The sequence below is a fragment of the Leopardus geoffroyi genome, chromosome C1 (genome assembly GCF_018350155.1).
Source record: "Leopardus geoffroyi isolate Oge1 chromosome C1, O.geoffroyi_Oge1_pat1.0, whole genome shotgun sequence".
Taxonomy (NCBI): domain Eukaryota; kingdom Metazoa; phylum Chordata; class Mammalia; order Carnivora; family Felidae; genus Leopardus; species Leopardus geoffroyi.
In genome coordinates, this window is record NC_059328.1 from 9184408 (window position 1) to 9201684 (window position 17277).

At 45.7% G+C, this 17277-nt stretch overlaps 1 protein-coding gene and 1 long non-coding RNA gene across 9 annotated transcripts in view; one reads left to right on the forward strand and one right to left on the reverse strand.

The window, feature by feature from the left end:
* VPS13D (vacuolar protein sorting 13 homolog D) overlaps window positions 1-17277 on the forward strand; it is a 257770-nt gene that overhangs the window by 167688 nt on the left and 72805 nt on the right. For all 8 annotated transcript variants that reach the window (XM_045475674.1, XM_045475679.1, XM_045475675.1 and 5 more), the window contains 2 exons: window positions 1347-1481; window positions 2583-2750. In XM_045475674.1, the coding sequence (XP_045331630.1) occupies window positions 1347-1481; window positions 2583-2750 (303 nt within the window). The remainder of the gene's footprint in view (window positions 1-1346; window positions 1482-2582; window positions 2751-17277) is intronic.
* LOC123597199 lies at window positions 12161-13330 on the reverse strand. The gene is made up of 2 exons (XR_006712025.1): window positions 13227-13330; window positions 12161-12384 (listed from the first exon to the last, which is right to left on the reverse strand). It is a non-coding gene; the product is annotated as an uncharacterized LOC123597199 (long non-coding RNA).

Genomic DNA, 17277 nt, shown 5'->3' on the forward strand with positions numbered 1-17277 from the left:
TGGGTCATGATTTCGCGGTCCGTGATTCGAGCCCCGCGTTGGGCTCTGTGCTGACAGCTCAGAGCCTGGAGCCTGTTTCAGATTCTGTGTCTCCCTCTCTCTGACCCTCCCCTGTTCGTGCTCTGTCTCTCTCTGTCTCAAAAATAAGTAAACGTTAAAAAAAATTTAAAAAAAATATCTGATCATCAAAGAACACCTTTCAAAGAATAATAAGTCACAGAATGGGAAAAGAAAATTGTAATACATCTATTCACCAGGGACTTCTATACTGAATGTATAAGAAAAACTCCTAAAAAGCAATAAGAAAAAAACAGCCCACTACAAAAATGAGCAAAAGACTTGAGTAGGCACTTCACAAAAAAGGATATCCAGATGGCCAATGTGTGTGTTAAAAGGTGCATTCTTCAACAGGAAAATGGAAATTAAAGCCACACTGAGAGGGGTGCGTGGGTGGCTCAGTGGGTTAAACGTCTGGCTTTGGCTCAGGTCATGACCTCATGGTTTCATGAGTTCGAGCCCCACGTTGGGCTCTGTGCTGGTAACTTGGAGACTTATTGGGATTCTCTCTCTCCCTCTCTCTGCCCCTCCCTCACTCACACTGTGTCTGTCTCTCTCAAGTAAGTAAGTAATATAAAACTAAAAAAACAAAAAACAAAAACACACTGACATACCGTTACACACCCATCAGAATATTTGTCTTTTAAAAGGCTGTCTATACCAAGTGTCAATGAGGGTGTAGAATAACGGGAAATTTCATAGGCTGCTGAAGGGAGTATAAACCAGTTCAGCTGCTGGGGACAGCTGTTTGACAGTGCTGTATATACTAGGGTCGAACGTGTATATTCTTTGTGACACAGCAGCTCCACTCCCAGGTATGTATTCAAGAAAAATGCATACAAATGTGCTCCCAAAGACGTGTCCATGAATGTTCATAGCAGCATTGTTCATAATAGCAAAAATTTGAAACAGCACAACTGTTCATCAACAGCAATGGTTTAATTGTGTTTTATTTATATATTGGCATACTGTGTAACAATGAAAATTAAGCAACTGCAGCTGTATATAACAACCTAGTGACTCTCACAAACTTAACGGTGACTATAAGAAGCCACCGTATGAAGCTAAGAATGTTCATTTCTATGTGATATATGTTACTTTGGGTGACATGTATATTTTTTGTCCTAATATTTTACTTTTACAGGGAGAATCCTTATTTATAAATATCAAAACCTTGACTCTCATTGGAAAATTGATATGACTTGTAGTTTTCACAGAATCCAAAATTATAGTGCCCTGGAAGGCCATCAAATGGCTAAAGTATGTCATTTCCTTTCTTCCCTAACTAGGCCTTAAAAAGCACGTTGGGATTTCCACTGATTCGGTTTGAGGATGCTGTGATTAATCTGGATCCATTTACTCGGGTACATCCCTATGAGACCAAGGAGTTCATCATCAATGATATCCTCAAACATTTCCAGGAGGTGAGCTTTGGAGAAATACTTAGTGGCTGGAGCACAAGCAGAATGTTTGTTTTGGTTGTTTGGGAATTTTGGTTACTAAGACATTACTGTCGAGAACCCAGTTAAACATTTGCTGTTAGGGGTCAGGTCACAGCCCGCGAAGCCCATACACATCATGAAAATCCTCAAACAGTGTATTTGATTTACAAGCTGCTGGTCTTGTCCCTCAGAGAACTGATCTCAGGGGCTTCCACTGGATTCGTAACAACTCTTAAGTGTTTAATTGATGCTTTAATGGTGACAAAAAATATTGTGACCTCTCTATTTACTGGACAGGGAGCAACTTTTGACAACCACATCAGTGTTCTTGGAGCCTGTGAGATCCTGCCCTAGTGTTGAACTTCAATTTTTCTTTTTATCAAGTTGGACATTTTCTGTTTTGTATTTATTATCCAGATTCTTCGATAGATAGGTCAAGATCATATCAAATTTATTAACTGTCTAAGTTAAAATTCTATTCCTGCTCCCTTTTCTCCCTCCTCCCTCCCGTGTCCCTCCTTTCCTTCTTGGCTTCCTTCCTCAACTCTCCTAATTGGTGATGTTTCCACTAAACTGCAAGGAGAGTGACAGAGCAGATATCACTGGAACCTGGAGGCAGAAAGTAGAGGGTTGCTGGCTAGATCTGAAACATGCCTTCTTTATGCACCACCCCCTGCCGATTATAGGGGGCGCTACCAATATACTCTCCTCCCTCATTTTCCTTCTAAAACTCTCCCTGCTGCTGCTGAGTTCCCTATTTGTAGAAACATCAGAATGTGATGTATATACTAACACATGTTTGTAAAGAGTCTTTCCTGTTTCAGAGCTTTTATTTATTCTTCGGAATAGCTTCAAGGCGTATTTCTGAGTACTGGAAGTAATCTCTGGGATACATGCGTTGGGAGAGCTTAGGTGGAGTTCATGAAAGCCTAGGAACTTGCATTTGATGAGAATTCAGAGGTCATTGTGGTGTTGATGAGAATGGGGGACAAGACAGATTTCTAACCTTTTTGCTTGGGACATTCTACCTGCAAGTATCAACAGGTGCTGGTTTTCATCTTCTCTTTCTGCTCCATTTGACAGGAACTCCTCAGCCAGGCAGCTCGGATCCTGGGATCAGTGGACTTTCTCGGCAATCCCATGGGGCTTTTGAATGATGTTTCCGAAGGGGTTACTGGACTGATTAAGTATGGAAATGTCGGGGGCCTTATCAGAAATGTCACACATGGCGTATCAAACTCTGCTGCCAAGGTAAGGAATTAAAGGTGAAATTCCATCGTCATTAACCTCATGGGGTCTCTGCGTTACCGTGATTCCTGCCATAGCTAATAAGCTGTGAGAAGTTACGGCCTTTGCTTCGTTACCTGCCTCCCCTGCCTCCCCTGCCTCCCCTCCCTCCCCTCCCGTCTGATGACCGGGCACCAGGTCCGCTGAGCCGTCTACAGTATCTCATCTTCTGTCCATCACCATTGCCTTCCCGGGCTCCGGTTGTCTCTTCCCTGGGCCACTGCACTGGCCGCCTGACCCCCTGGACTCCACCACAGCCTGCACGGTGCCACCAGAATGAACTTGCTTTTTAAAGCATAGGATTTGAGGGGCGCCTGGGTTGCTCAGTCACTTAAGTGTTGGACTCTTTCTTGGTTTTGGCTCAGGTCATGATCTCACAGTTCGTGAGATCAAGCTCCGTGTCGGGCTCTGTGCTGGCAACAGGGAGCCTGCCTGGGATTCTTTCTCCCCCTCTCTCTCTGCCCCTCCTCTGCTTGTGTGCTCATTCTCTCTCTCTCTCTCTCTCTCTCTCTCTCTCTCAAAATAATAAACTTAAAAATTAAAACATAGGATTTGATGAGGTACCTGGATGGCTCAGTCACTTAAGTGACCTTCGGCTCAGGTCATGATCTCACTGTTTGTGAGTTCGAGTCCTGTGTCGGGCTCTATGCTGACAGCTCGGAGCCTGGAGCCTGTTTCCGATTCTGTGTCTCCCTCTCTCTCTGCCCCTCCCCCGTTCACGCTGTCTCTCTGTCTCTCAAAACCTTATAAATAAATGTTAAACAAATTTTTTTAAGAACAACAACAACAAAAGTAGAATTTGATGGTGCAGTTCTCCTGCCTAAAATCTGCCAGTTATTTCCCATAGGTTGCAGGATAAAGTCCAAACTAAAACAGGCTTCTAGAGCAGCAGAAGGGAGCACAGTGGTGTAATCCTCCTGCATCCTTCTGTCTGGTTGACTTGTTCACCGGCTCCTTGTTTAGGGGACGTTTCGTTATTCCGCAATTTATTTTTTGGCAGGAGCTGATTTTACGTGTGAAGGTGGGAAAGGGGAAGGTAGTTGGAGGGGAACTGCTGTTTGACAACATGTGGAAGGCCTCTGCTTCCCTCCCCTTCGTGTCAGCCCACAGACTGTCCTCCTAGAGACTGACCTTTTCCTCAAGGAATCAGGTCTGAGAAATCACCTGCGCTCTCAGCTTGTTTCCGGTAGAACGTGTGTTGTGAAATCGCAGGTGCGCCTGTGCCGTGGGCCACGAGGACGTACAGCTGGCTTTAGCATAAAGAGGCCTTAATGTTGCCACACAGGAGGCTGTCTTGAAGGGCAGATGAGAAAGTGAGTTGAACAACACTTTGTACTGCATGGTGATCTTGGTAACAGTGTGAGAGCTGGGAATTTATTCCTGTTTTCTAAACTCTTTTCTAGAGATGACAGTTCTTTATTCAGATCAGTGTCCAGTATGGTAGTTCTACAAACAGGTTCTGTTTGGCTTGTGGTTCAAGATAGTGCTGTTACTTTTATAGCAAGGGTGACAGAGAGGCAGGAGAGACATTGTTGTTGTTGTTGTTTTTTAATGTTTATTTTGAGAGGGAGAGAGAGGGTGAACAGGGAATGGGGTGTGCAGAAAAAGGGAGGGAGGGAGGGAGGGGGAGAGAGAGAGAGAGAGAGAGAGATTGAGAGAGAGAGAGAGAGAGAGAGAGAGGGAGGGAGAGAATGAATCCCAAGCAGGCTCTGTGCCATCAGTGCAGAACCCGATCGATGCAGGGCTCAATCTCACGCGCTGTGAGATCATAACCTGAGCTGAAATCAAGAGTCGATGCCTAACCGACTGAGCCACCCAGGCACCCTGGAGGAGAGACTTTCTTTTCTTTTTTTTTTTTTTTTTCAATATATGAAATTTATTGTCAAATTGGTTTCCATACAACACCCAGTGCTCATCCCCTGGCGACACGAAGCATCACAGTGGTGGTGTGGATTGCCCTGCGTTCTTTGAGCTACTCAACGTGGTATAAACAGATGCACTTAAATATTCACTTGTAAATGACCAGCTACAAGGTTTTGTTTAATTTGATGAAATTCTAATTAACCTAGAAAGCCTCCTTGGTTTTATAATTACTTTCTTTGTTTTTGTACCCCTGGGCTCTGCTTTAATTTGAAAAAGAAATGCACTTTTGGTTTATTGTGAGGCCTTCCTCAACTGGAACCGAAGCTACCTACTTCACAGGCTCACTGTAAGGATAAAATGAGATAGGATGTTATGAAAACTTTGAAAAATATAGACTGGACAAGAGAAGTGGGTCCTCACTTTGACTCTTACATTTGCATTAACGTAAAATGTTTAGACGTTAGCCACCAGGGAACCATTAACGCCCCCGAAATGAAAGCCAAAGTGTTCCAGTCTACAGAGGAGGAGGGTCTCAGGCACAAAGAGTGGGAGAATCAGACTCCATCTGGGCCAGTTTGGCAGGGATGAACCCTCTGTAGTTAACGTGCATGACAATGAAGAAGTTGGAAACTTGCCTGTGGCCTCCGCACACAGGTGAGACGTTGTATGGGTTTCTCCAGAGTATCTGTGTAACATCCTGGTGAGAGGGGCTGGCCCTTTTTTTTTCTTTTCTTTTCTTTTTAATGTTTGTTTTTGGAGAGAGAGGCAGAGAGAGGGGGAGACAGAGGATCCGAAGTGGGCTCTGCACGGACAGCAGAGAGCCGGATGTGGGGCTCAGACTCACAAACCGTGAGATCGTGACCTGAGCCGGAGTCGGAAACTTAACCGACTGAGCCACCCAGGTGCACTGGGTGGGCCCTTTCTTCATTCTCCCTCATTTGTGGAAGTCTCATTTGCTCCTTCGTTCTGCTGCTTCCCCTGGAAAACTGTCTTTGAAGCCTGCAAGCCCGCATGAGAATATAACTTATGCAGAAAGGGCAGGATGCTCCTTAGCGCAGCCCCCACCCCCAAGTCTGTATGAAGCCCCAGGTGGCAGTGATCGTGCATTTTATTGGATATCATGCTTTATATTGTCGTCAGACTTGCATAAGGGGACTGCCTTCCGGGACCCAAGGCCTCTTGGATGGGAACCCTGCTCCCCATGTGGTTGGGGTCCTTCGTGTATTTCCCTTGCGTTTAGTAAGCTAATCAGTGTTGGCGTCACAGGCTGCTACTCAGAGGAATTGCTGTGTACATTTATATTGATATCAAGAATGCTGGGGCGCCTGGGTGGCGCAGTCGGTTAAGCGTCCGACTTCAGCCAGGTCACGATCTCGCGGTCCGTGAGTTCGAGCCCCGCGTCAGGCTCTGGGCTGATGGCTCGGAGCCTGGAGCCTGTTTCCGATTCTGTGCCTCCCTCTCTCTCTGCCCCTCCCCCGTTCATGCTCTGTCTCTCTCTGTCCCAAAAATAAATAAACGTTGAAAAAAAAAAATTAAAAAAAAAAAAAAAAAAAAAAGAATGCTGACTGTGTTATAAAAATTATACCTGAGATGAGAAAACAAAGAAAGTTGACATTACCATTTCTTGTTGGAAACGGTGGCTCCCAAAGCCAGGTCTGTCAACTGAATACCCACTCAGATCATCTTTGATTCTGTTTGCATGTAGTTTGGCTAAAGATCTCCATTTTCTTGAAGTTTTGTGGGTTGAAATCAGACCTTTCATGTTGCTTTGGGGGAATGTTTTGTTTGCTTTTGTGTGTACACGAGAGGAGTTTAAGGAAGTGCAAATGACCACAATAATCAACTGTTGGCCTGTGGGAAGTACGCCTTTAAAGGGTGCCCGAGTCCTCATGATTAAAGGGGTCAGAGGACAGAACTGCACCTCACCGCACCCGCCAGCCAGCACCACTTGGCTGCAGAGACCAAAGGGCTATAGCCTTGGTGCGTTGCGCTTTGAGTGGAGCGGAGAAGCTCCATAAACCTCTTGAAAATAGTTAGAAATATTGTATATATGTGTATTTTTCTGGAGCAAGGATCTAAAGTTTTTATTGGGTTGTCAGAGAGGCTTATGCCTCCCCAAAGATCATGCAGCATTATTTGCAGACACGGGGAGGTGCACTGAAGGGGAGCGTAGGGCTGGCACTTGGGATACCGGGGTTCTAGCCCTACACCTGCCTTTAAGTAACCTTTTTCTCTGTTAACCTTGAGGTCTTTTTCTTTCAAACCTACGAAAAGATGATGGTAATTCCCTTCATCCTGCTGACCTGAGGAGCAAAAGAGATAAAGTATGTGAAAACCAAATGAGAAGTTAAAAGGTAATTCATTCTGGGGGCACCTGGGTGGCTCAGTCGGTTAAGCGTCTGACTTTGGCTCAGGTCGTGATCTCACAGTTCACAAGTTCAAGCCCCGCGTCGGGCTCTGTGCTGACAGCTCAGAGCCTGGAGCCTCCTTGGGATTCTGTGTGTCCCTCTCACTCTGCCCCTCCCCCTGCTCGTACTCTGTCTCTCTCTTGCCCTCTCTCTCAAAAATAAATAAAACATTAAAAATTTTTTTTTAAAAAGGGAATTCATTCTGTCCCATAAGAAGGTGATAGATCCACAGGTCTTACTTGTCTTTGGACAGATGCTATGAATTATTCACAGCACATTTTTTATTTCAGGTTCATCATATCCACTTCTGGAGTATTCTTCATTACAGTTTTAGCTGTTACTTAATTTATTTAATTTATTTTTAGTCTCAAGGAAATGCAGCTGGGAAGTAATCTGTGCCCTTTACCCCCTTTATTTCTCTTAGCCTTTACTTCTCATTGTCAGCCCCAGAAGCCGGCTTACAGATTCCAAATCTAAGGTGATAGGACTTAAGGACTGGCCACCAAGCCGTGAGCATGTGTCCCTTGACTCCCTTGCCTGGATTTTGGCAAAAGTACTCTACCTCTTTGAGTAGAACTTCAAAGATCTGAACCCCTTCGAAGGCCATGACAAGATGATCGCTCCTAGAGTCCTTTCTTGGAATATGGTCTTTAAAGCAAAGTACAGCATTTCAAATTCTAAAGTTATGTCAGAGGAACAGATTTCTTTCTGCAGCATGAGCTGCAAAAAGCATATACTTTTACCTGGTTAGGTGTCACTTGAATATCTGTAAGACCTTCACCTTCAAAGCCAGAGAATTGAAGAGATACCCATTGAATAAATTCCCTCTCTTATATAGACTCAGATTTTTTCATGTCTGTGATTATTGTGTAATATTTTCATATACTTACAGGAAAATGACATAATTATTCTAAAACAATAAAGTGTTTTTTGAACTGAGAAAAGCTCAGATGTCAACCAGAGAGTGAACGATCCCTTCTCTTTCCTGCCCCCGTAGAAGCTCAGTGTTTGCTCTAGACAGCTGTCACTCAGTCTTCCCTCAGGAAGCCGGCAGCACCTTGGTCTCTTCCCGCGAAGGGCAGGGGCACTTCTGATCAGCACTAATGGAACCCCTGCTCCATTCTGTCTTGCTTTCCATCCTTTGGCTGGTGTCTTTATCAAGGTAGTATGGGATGCTTTTAATCATGGGTACCTTTTTGATCCCAGGCATCTTTTTTTGGTTTTAATTTCTATTTTGAGAGAGAGAACGAGAGGGAGAGCAGGCAGGGGGAGGGCCAGAGGAAGAGAGAGAGAGAGAGAGAGAGAGAGAGAGAGAGAGAATGAGAGAATCCCAAGCAGGCTGCACACCCAGCGAGGAGCCCAACGTAGGGCTCCATCTCAGGACCATGACATCATGACCTCAGCCAAAATCAAGAGTAGGATGCTTAACTGACTGAGCCACCCAGGTACCCCTGATCCCAGGCATCTTTTGACTTAGGTTTATGAATGTAAATATTTTAATAATTTTCTCTGTTTTTAACTGAGGGTATCTTCATCAAAATCATTAGATACTAGAATTCAAGGTTCATGACTCACTAGATGTTAATTTTGCTGACAACCTTTGCATTTGTACGGTAGGCTCATTTCTTTCTCTTTTGCTTTATGGTATTTGTTTCTACCAAGCCCAAATTTCCCAGGTCAAATCCTACACATCTAAATTTTTGTCAAGGAAATGGGAGTTTTCTGTTGGTTTTTGGTAAATACGTTTTATTCTGTGTCATTTTCGTCATTGTTTTATTGTTTTAAATCGGTTTGGTTTGTTATGAATTGGGTAAAGACCTAATAGTTTTATGTTATTTCTTGGTGCAAACAGCTTTAGCAGGGAAAAGGTAGAGGAATAAGGTTGAAACACCCTGCTTCGTTATGGAACACTTACTAATTTATAGGCATTTATTGACCACCTTCTGTTTGCCAGGCCTCGGGATAGAACTCTTATACATTGTCTTCATGTTAATCTCTACCCTTCAAATCAGGAAATGAGTCCTAGAGTGTGAAATAATTTTTTCAAGGTTACGCAACTAAAAATGACAGGGATGGGTTTGAAACCAAGTCCAGCTATTTTGAAAGGCCTTGGTTTTTTTTCCCTACGTGATGTTTTTTTTCCCTTTGTGTGCATACGGCTTTCTTCCAGGCACTATAGAGAATATAAAGCATTAGTTACTGCTACCTTCCCACCAGAAGCTTATTATCTGACTTCTATTTTGTTGACTGGTAAGGCGACTGCCATCATGTCATCTGTGTCACAAAGCAGGCCCTCGGGAAATGGTGGTGGTCGCGGTCGTTGTTGTGGCAGATTGATTGGTCATGACCATCACCATCCTTTTATGGGTGGTGGGTAGGAAGAACCTTGGTGATGGCAAACATGGTCTCACTCGTGTGCTACCATGTGATCGTCCGAGTAACCTAGTCGGTACATAGGCTGGGCAGCATGAGCCTCATTATGTGATGAAGAAACTGAGGCCCAGAGGGGTCGGGTGACTTGCCACGGTCAGTCAGGTAACTCTCTAGAGCCAAGACCTGCTCTCCTGCACTAGCTACTCAGTTCGCATTTTTAGTTACACTTTTGAGATACCGCTAGTTGTTTGACTTGCTCTAGTCGTGCCTCTCTGTATTAAAAAATAATCATCAATAAAAGCAACAGGAATAACAAACACAAAGAAGAAGCCCTGCCCGGGCCTAGAATGAACTTTGATAGCTTTCAGGAAAACTGTCTGAAGATAAATATAAGCAAGTGACATAAGAAGAAGAGAGAGAGAGATTGATCTGTTTCGATGGTTCAGTGGGAGACCTAGCTAGGACTTTCGGTAACGTTTCGTTCCAGTCCTTTGGTCTCTGCTTGGGGTACTGCAGGCGGAGGAGCCACTTGCCTCCCAGGAGAGCCTTTCACTGGCCTGTTGTGTCCAGGAGGCCAGATCTGGGGCATAGCGATGATCCCAGGGGACCTGCACGCAGAGATTCTCAGCCCGCCCCTTCCATGAGCCAGTCTCCTGTCGTATATACTGTGACTTTGTTGAGGGTAGAGGGGTCCATCTGCCTTTTGTTTAAGAAACAGCATTTGTTTGTGTTTGCTTTGTGGGCAGTGTATTTGTAAGGGCCAAACAAGACTGAGAACACTGTTTATTCAAGGCAAAAGTTTTATCTGTGCACAAAAGAATGTACTGAATGCCTGCCTGCATGGCTTCTGAAGGGGAAAAGGCAATTTATGACTTGTACCTGTTTTTGTCATTATGTATGACTGCTTCATTTTATAGTTGAGCCGATTATCCTCGTAATAGCTTTTCCATGTACCTATAAGCAAGTAATAGATGAGTGCCTTCTTATAAGTATTGGGGTTTCAGTGCATTTCAGTTGGCACGAAACTTTAGGTTAAGTGAAATTCAATTCAGACAGTGCTCTGTCCCTTAGAGAATGTAGAGTTTGCTATTTTCAAAAAGACTTTGATCTCAATAAGTCACCCAAGGGATTTCTTTTCCAGCGAAGAGGAGGTGTCTTCAAGTTGTTGTATATGGAGAAATGACTCAAATTCTTGGCAACCGAGTTTTTGTTTTATTTTCCTCTGATAACCTGGAATGCTAACATGATTTCCTTAGCCTGAGCTCTTTTTGGTTAGAGGAAAATTTTGATGCCAAATGACCCATCCGTGACCTATCCCAACTTGGTCAAATCTCAAATATCTGTGGGAATCGGAAGTGTGTTGGGTGACATGAGAGTCCCATGAGTGGCCACAGTTCCCAAGCGTCCTCACTGGCCTAGTTAGCAGCCGTGCTCATGAAGGAGCTCAGGGAATGGGGTCTAGCTGCCCCCTTTTATCACCTTAATCAAGCAGTTCAATGGGCAGAAGTAGCAGGGAAATGACATGACCATCAAAGCTCTATTTTTGAAACTGAAAGATTGGAAAAGTTCACATTTGTCTTCGTGCCCTAATAGTAGTTCAGTTAAGAATCAGGTCCTTAAGTTATCTTCTTAGACTGAACATCTCATATTTCAGAGGAATCCTCTCTGTCTTCCAAAACTACAGTCTCTGTGGTGGAAAAAAGTATGTTCAGTTGCTAAATTGAAAAGGCAGGAAATATTTGTGTCCCCCAAAGAATAGTGGTTTTCTACCCCAGTGTAAACATGGTGAGTAAAAGAATAATATGTTCGGGCTTTCTTGGGTTGACCGGTCGCCCCCAGGGACGTGGCAGTGCATCCCTTGTCTGCGTTTCAATGTGATTCATACCAGGATTTGCCCTTTCTTGCAGAGGTGAAAACTCTCATCTATTTTGATAAACACATGAAGGACACATCAAATTCTGATTCTTGGCAGTGAAAGGTCAAAATGCCCCGTTTGGAAGATCTTGTCTGTTTTCCTCTACCTCTTTCTCCCTTGTGATTGTTATCTCTAGAAGTTTCTCTCCATTTTAAAGGAAAGCTAACTCAGAGTGTTTACGTAGGAGAACAAGGGGAGTCCTTGATCAGTACCGTCCTTAAAGACCAGAAAGGGACATGCGTACTACAGCCTGCATTTATTGAGGGTCTGCCGTGTGTCAGGTGTGGGGCTGGGAGCTCTCCGTAGCCAGTCTCATTTAATTTTCCCACGGACCCCGTAAGGAAGGAGGTATTATCTCTCTTTTACGGATGAGAAAAGTGAGACCCCAACGGTCAGTGACCTTGATTAAAGCTTAATAATGAGCGTCGGAGCCAGAAGTTTTAGAAAAACGTGGATTTGGAAGTCTGCCTGTATATTTTTCCTCCACACGGGGCAGCTTCACAGATAAAATCCTCCACTAAACCCAGACCATTGCAGAAGCTAGAACACAAGCAGTTGGAAACGGCATCATTTAAAAGTAAAGCTCAAGCAATTTTCCACTCATTGCCTACTTTAACTCCTCTGTGTCGGTGCTCGGGGTCTTTCCAACTGCCATTTCTAGGCTTTCCAATGTAGTCTTTGCTACCTGCAGATCCCTGATCTCGTGGAAAAGGATCGAAATGGGAGGAAAGGAGTGGAAGAGTTGTCTCTATCCAAACAGAAAATGCAGGGACTCAAAAGCATTTGAGTAAGCCGACTGCACGTCCTCACGCATCTGACGCGCTCGACCCAGGATTTATTCAGATTTACACAGTGGGGGATTTGCGGCGCTCAGGCCTTTGCTGCTACCCTACCCGGGCCGAGGGGCAGGCCAGAGCTTCGGGCTGCTTCAGGTGTGCCCGACAGCGGTCTTCCTCTGAACCTGCGCGTGGAATTGTACTTTCCGTACGCCATCTCCTGAACTTCACTGCTTGCAGCATCTCTGAGCCGCTAGGATGTCCTTGTAAAGCAAAATATTTCATGTTTTAGCACGGGGTACATGAACCGGGGGAGAGGGGTGCTTTCCCCTGCGGACTGAAGTCAGGAAGGAAACTCATTTTCTTCCATACTCCTTGCCTTTCTCGCCTCCCCTCAGTCTATGGGACAGTGGTTCACATTTTGTAGAGGTATTTCTGTCTCCGGGTTCTGCTAGCAGAGGCTTTCAGGTGCTTGGTGATACCATTGCTTGAGTCAAGAAGCCACATGGAGAAGGCTGGGGGCAGCGTGTTGTCCCTGAGAGCCATATGGTTAATTCTACCGACCCGCTGTACGGTTTGCTTCTTGGAGGAAAGGAGAAGTGAGATTAACTTACTAGAACTTAAGCATTCCTTATTGGGATAATAATAATACTGCTGTATATTTGTTTTGATTTTTAGTTGTTGATGAAGCATTCATATACCTGCAGTCCTTTCTATAAGCCTGAAGCCAGCCAGGTGATATTATTACCACCACCATGAAGAAACTGAGTTCTGGGGGTGCCCGGGTGGCTCAGTCGGTTAAGTGTCTGACTCCTGATTTCAGCTCAGGTCATGATCTCGTGGTTCGTGAGATCAAGCCCCACATCAGGCCCCACAGTGACAGTCAGAACCTGCTTAGGATTCTCTCTCTCCCCCCCACCCCTCTCTGTCTCTGTCTGTGTCTCTGACTCTCAAAATAAATAAATAAAAACTTGGGGGAAAATATTGAGGCCCATGGGTATATAACTCATCCAGAATGTCCAGACAGAAAGCAACAGAGCTTTGGATTTCTTCCTTGGTCTCCTGAATTCTAGAACATTGCTGGACAGGATTTCTTGAATCTTACCTGATACTGTAGAAATTGACGTCTACTCCATATTAGACCTGGGGTTTCTATCATCAGTGTTGCCTGTTAGCCTTGTTACCATGTCCCTCCCCTGCTACAGAGTGGGTTTCAGAGAACACAGTTGGAGGAAATGTACCTTTCCCTTTTAGAGGCTTCTTGAATCATTCATTAACCATGGTGCCGTTGGTGTGAGGTGTCTGGGAATCATGTGTTTGGGAGCACACAAACAGAATGTGTGGTGGGAAGGATTGTAGGATCAGAGTGTTACGGTGGAGTGGAGGATAGTAGGGGGAGCGATTTAAGCTCACGTCAGGACATTACCTTAAGTGATTTCTACAGTGTTGGCGGTGAGAGGAAATTCCCCACGAGAGAGACCATGAAAGAAAAAGAAGATACTTCCAGAAGGGGTGAGAGTCTGACTTTTCCTTGGCTCTCCTCATAGCCAAATGGTGACGTGTCCAGGCCTAACTCTTTAGGGAGGCTCAGCATGTCCTGAAGTGGTTGGTGACTTGGGGGCACGGCTGGTCAGTAAATAACAGAGGCACATCACACTTACCTCAGATGGGCACATGGGAAAGATTAAATACCAGCAGGGAAACCTTCCCATGCCATTTCTAAGAACAAGGACATCTCCTAGTTTGGCACATGAGGAGGGAGGAGATAGACCCCAAAACTAGGAACCACATTGGGGAAGTCAAGTAGCGAGTGAAAAGAAAGTGACAGCTGACTGTCCAGGTCACTTTCTATTTCCCCAGTCGTGTTTGTTCTCACCTTTGCACTCTTGCTCTTAATCCTACGTGTTTGGGATGCTCTTCTCCCTGTCTCGAGCCAAATGGCTCCAAGCTTGTAAGGTCCAGTCCAAATGCCCTGTGAGATTCTCCCCACTCTGAATTTCAAGGGCACCCTATGCTTGCATTAAGGCAGTGACCACATTTGCCCTGGGAAAAAAATAGCCAGTTGGGCACCTGCCACAAACATCCACTGAGCAAACACTGATCGTTGTCACGTGCTAGGTGCTGGAGCAGGAGACTTACAAAAATGTGGGGTTTTTTGAAGCATATGGAACAGGTAAGGCAGACAAGAATAGGGAGAGTGAGTATTTGCAGCTGGGATCCGTGCAAACCACTTGCATTTCCACGGGTATGTGCTGTGGGGGCCGAGGCACAGGAATACTATTCTTCGAGGGTGAGGTGGGCTTGAGCACCATCGCGAAGCAACCGTCTGTGTGCTCCCGTGCGTCCCGGAGTAGACTTACAGCTCCTGGAAGGCAAAGATCTTATTTGTTGTCAATTGTTTTTTGGTTTTGGTTTTTGGTTTTTTTTGCCAGTTTCCCCAGCGACTAGCCGTGAATCTTTGTTGTAGGAAAATGGCAGTGATCCAGGCCGTATCCCTGTGTGTTCTCCTCTGTCTAGGGCTGTCCGTCAGCATTTTCCCATGGTATTCCTTCAACACGTCGTCATTAAATAAGTGAAACGCCTGCTGGATTTTTTGTGTTGTCTAACTATTTTACAGCTTTAAAAGTTTATGTGTGACTTTTCTCCCATCTGAAGCCGACTGAGATCCAGAATCGTGCTGTATGTGTAGAAACACCCAAGAGGAAAAGGCTGTTGATTTTCAGGGTCCTGTTTCTTTCTTTCTTTTTTTTTCTTTATCGTTTATTTATTATTGAGAGGCAGAGAGACACAGAGTGTGAGCAGGGGAGGGGTAGGGAGAGGAGAGAGGGAGACACAGAATCCGAAGCAGGCTCCAGGCTCCGAGCTGTCAGCACAGAGCCCGACGCGGGGCTCGAACTCACAAACCGCCAGATCACGACCTGAGCCGAAGTCGGTCGCCCAACCGACTGAGCCATCCAGGCACCCCCAAGGGGTCCTGTTTCACCTCCCCCTTCCCCGTCACTCAGCATCTAGGACATTGACCGGGATCGAACAAGGCCAGGCACACATTATAGGATCCGGCTCAGGCTCTGCTGAAGGTATCAGGAAGCCTTGGGAGACGCTTAAAGGGGAAAGAGGGGGAAACCTAGTCCCTCTTAATCTAATGAATTAATAATACTTATGGGACATATCTGTTTGCCTTATTAGAGGAAGATGTTTAAGTAAACATTTCCTGCAGGCTATTGAATTTATATAACAACACATTGGTTTGGAGGCAGTCGCTTTCAGTGTTTTCACTGGAAGGAAAATTAAGCAGAACATAATTCCGAAAACAGTCCGTTGTTTCAGCTTTGTTGCCTACACATGTTTCAAAGCAGGATATTATGGCCGGTGGGATTATATTTTCTTTGTTGGTAATGTGAAAATTGGCAGGGACGGTGGTGCCAAGGTTAGTTCGAAAAGAAGAGCTTCTAACAAATAGCTCCTTGTACTTTTATGGAGATGTCACCTTTGTAACATATTCTTGCCGTTATTTGGTTTTCACAAAGTCAGACATACACTAAAGAATGCAGGCATTATTTACACTTGACAGAAGAAGAAATCAAGTCACAGAGAAAGTACTGGGCTCCTGGAGGGACAGGGAGCTTGCAGAAGGTGACGAGGACCCGGGGCTCCTTAACAGCCCAGGCTCTTTCCCGCAGACCACATCGCTGCCCCAGAAGGCACCGTCTCCTCCTCAGGAATTAAAGCACTTTCATGTCTGTGAGGTAATTGAACCTCGCAGCGTCCCACCGGGGCCAGCAGGGCAGGTGCGACGATCACGTCCCTTTCCGTGATGGGAAACTCAGTCACACGAGTTAAGTGGTTTTGCCAGAATCACGCAGTCAGCGCTGATACCGGGCCTCACGACTGTAAGCCCACCGCTTTTCCCGCCAGACTGTCTTCCCAGCGGAGGGGGAGCCGGGGGGGGGGGGGGAGGCTTGGGGACACTAGGAGACGGCTGCGAGCTAGTCTTAGGTTGCAAGAGAGGGCTTCGCTTTCACGGCACCCGCGCTACGGTGTGTGAGCGGCTGGCTCTGGACTCCGTCGGACGTGCACATCTCCAGGCGCAGAATCGCTAAGAAACGAGCAAAAGGGCAAAGCCAGACAGACCTCATCCGCCTGCTTCTCCCTGCCTGCTACACACCTGCTTGATTTTATGTCCGACGGCATCAGCAAGGAGAGTTTATAGGTTCGCTGCCGTCCGCTATTTAAAAACCACCGCCAAGGCAAACTGAGGTGCCCCAAGGAATAAGTTCCGTGGAGAGAGAAGTATTCTTGGGACTGAACATGAGGAACAGTTTGCCACTTGTTTCTCTATAAGAGAGAAAACTCGGGGCGCCTGGGTGGCGCAGTCGGTTAAGCGTCCGACTTCAGCCAGGTCACGATCTCGCGGTCCGTGAGTTCGAGCCCCGCGTCAGGCTCTGGGCTGATGGCTCAGAGCCTGGAGCCTGTTTCCGATTCTGTGTCTCCCTCTCTCTCTGCCCCTCCCCCGTTCATGCTCTGTCTCTCTCTGTCCCAAAAATAAATAAAAGTTGAAAAAAATATATATATATAAGAGAGAAAACTCAAGAGTAAACAGTATCTAACTGCAGATTTACCAAAGGGGAAAAAAAAAATTGGGCTCTCTCAGAAGACTCGTTTTGGTGACACTTTATGTAGTGTCTTCGCTCTCTAACTTCTCCCTTTCCACCGAACCCCAGCTTGTATTCCTCCTGAGAGAGATCTTGCAATTCGTGTCACTCTTTCCAGCTGAATGCCACCAAGCCAGCTCCTCCCAGGTTCAAGCCCTGCACACAGTCTCTGAGATGTTCATGGACACTCCTAGAACACAGATCTGGGAGAGAATTTGAAGGGCAGCTTTTCACCCTCTCAAATTGCAGTTGGAGAAACTGAGCCCCAGTAGGGTTCTCACAGCCAGTTAGCCGCTGGGCCCGCTCTACGACTCAGGGCTTCTTGGCTGCAAACCTTGGTATTGTCTTTGAGATGGGGGTCAGCAGGTTGTGGGTATCCGCTTCTTGTCCTTCTAGTAGTGAAGGAGGAAACAGTAGTGGGCCCAGGGCCCTGACCTTGGGTACATTTTCTCAGCATTCTTGATGTTGATTCTAGGTCTGTATGATACATACGCCTTGTGTCCA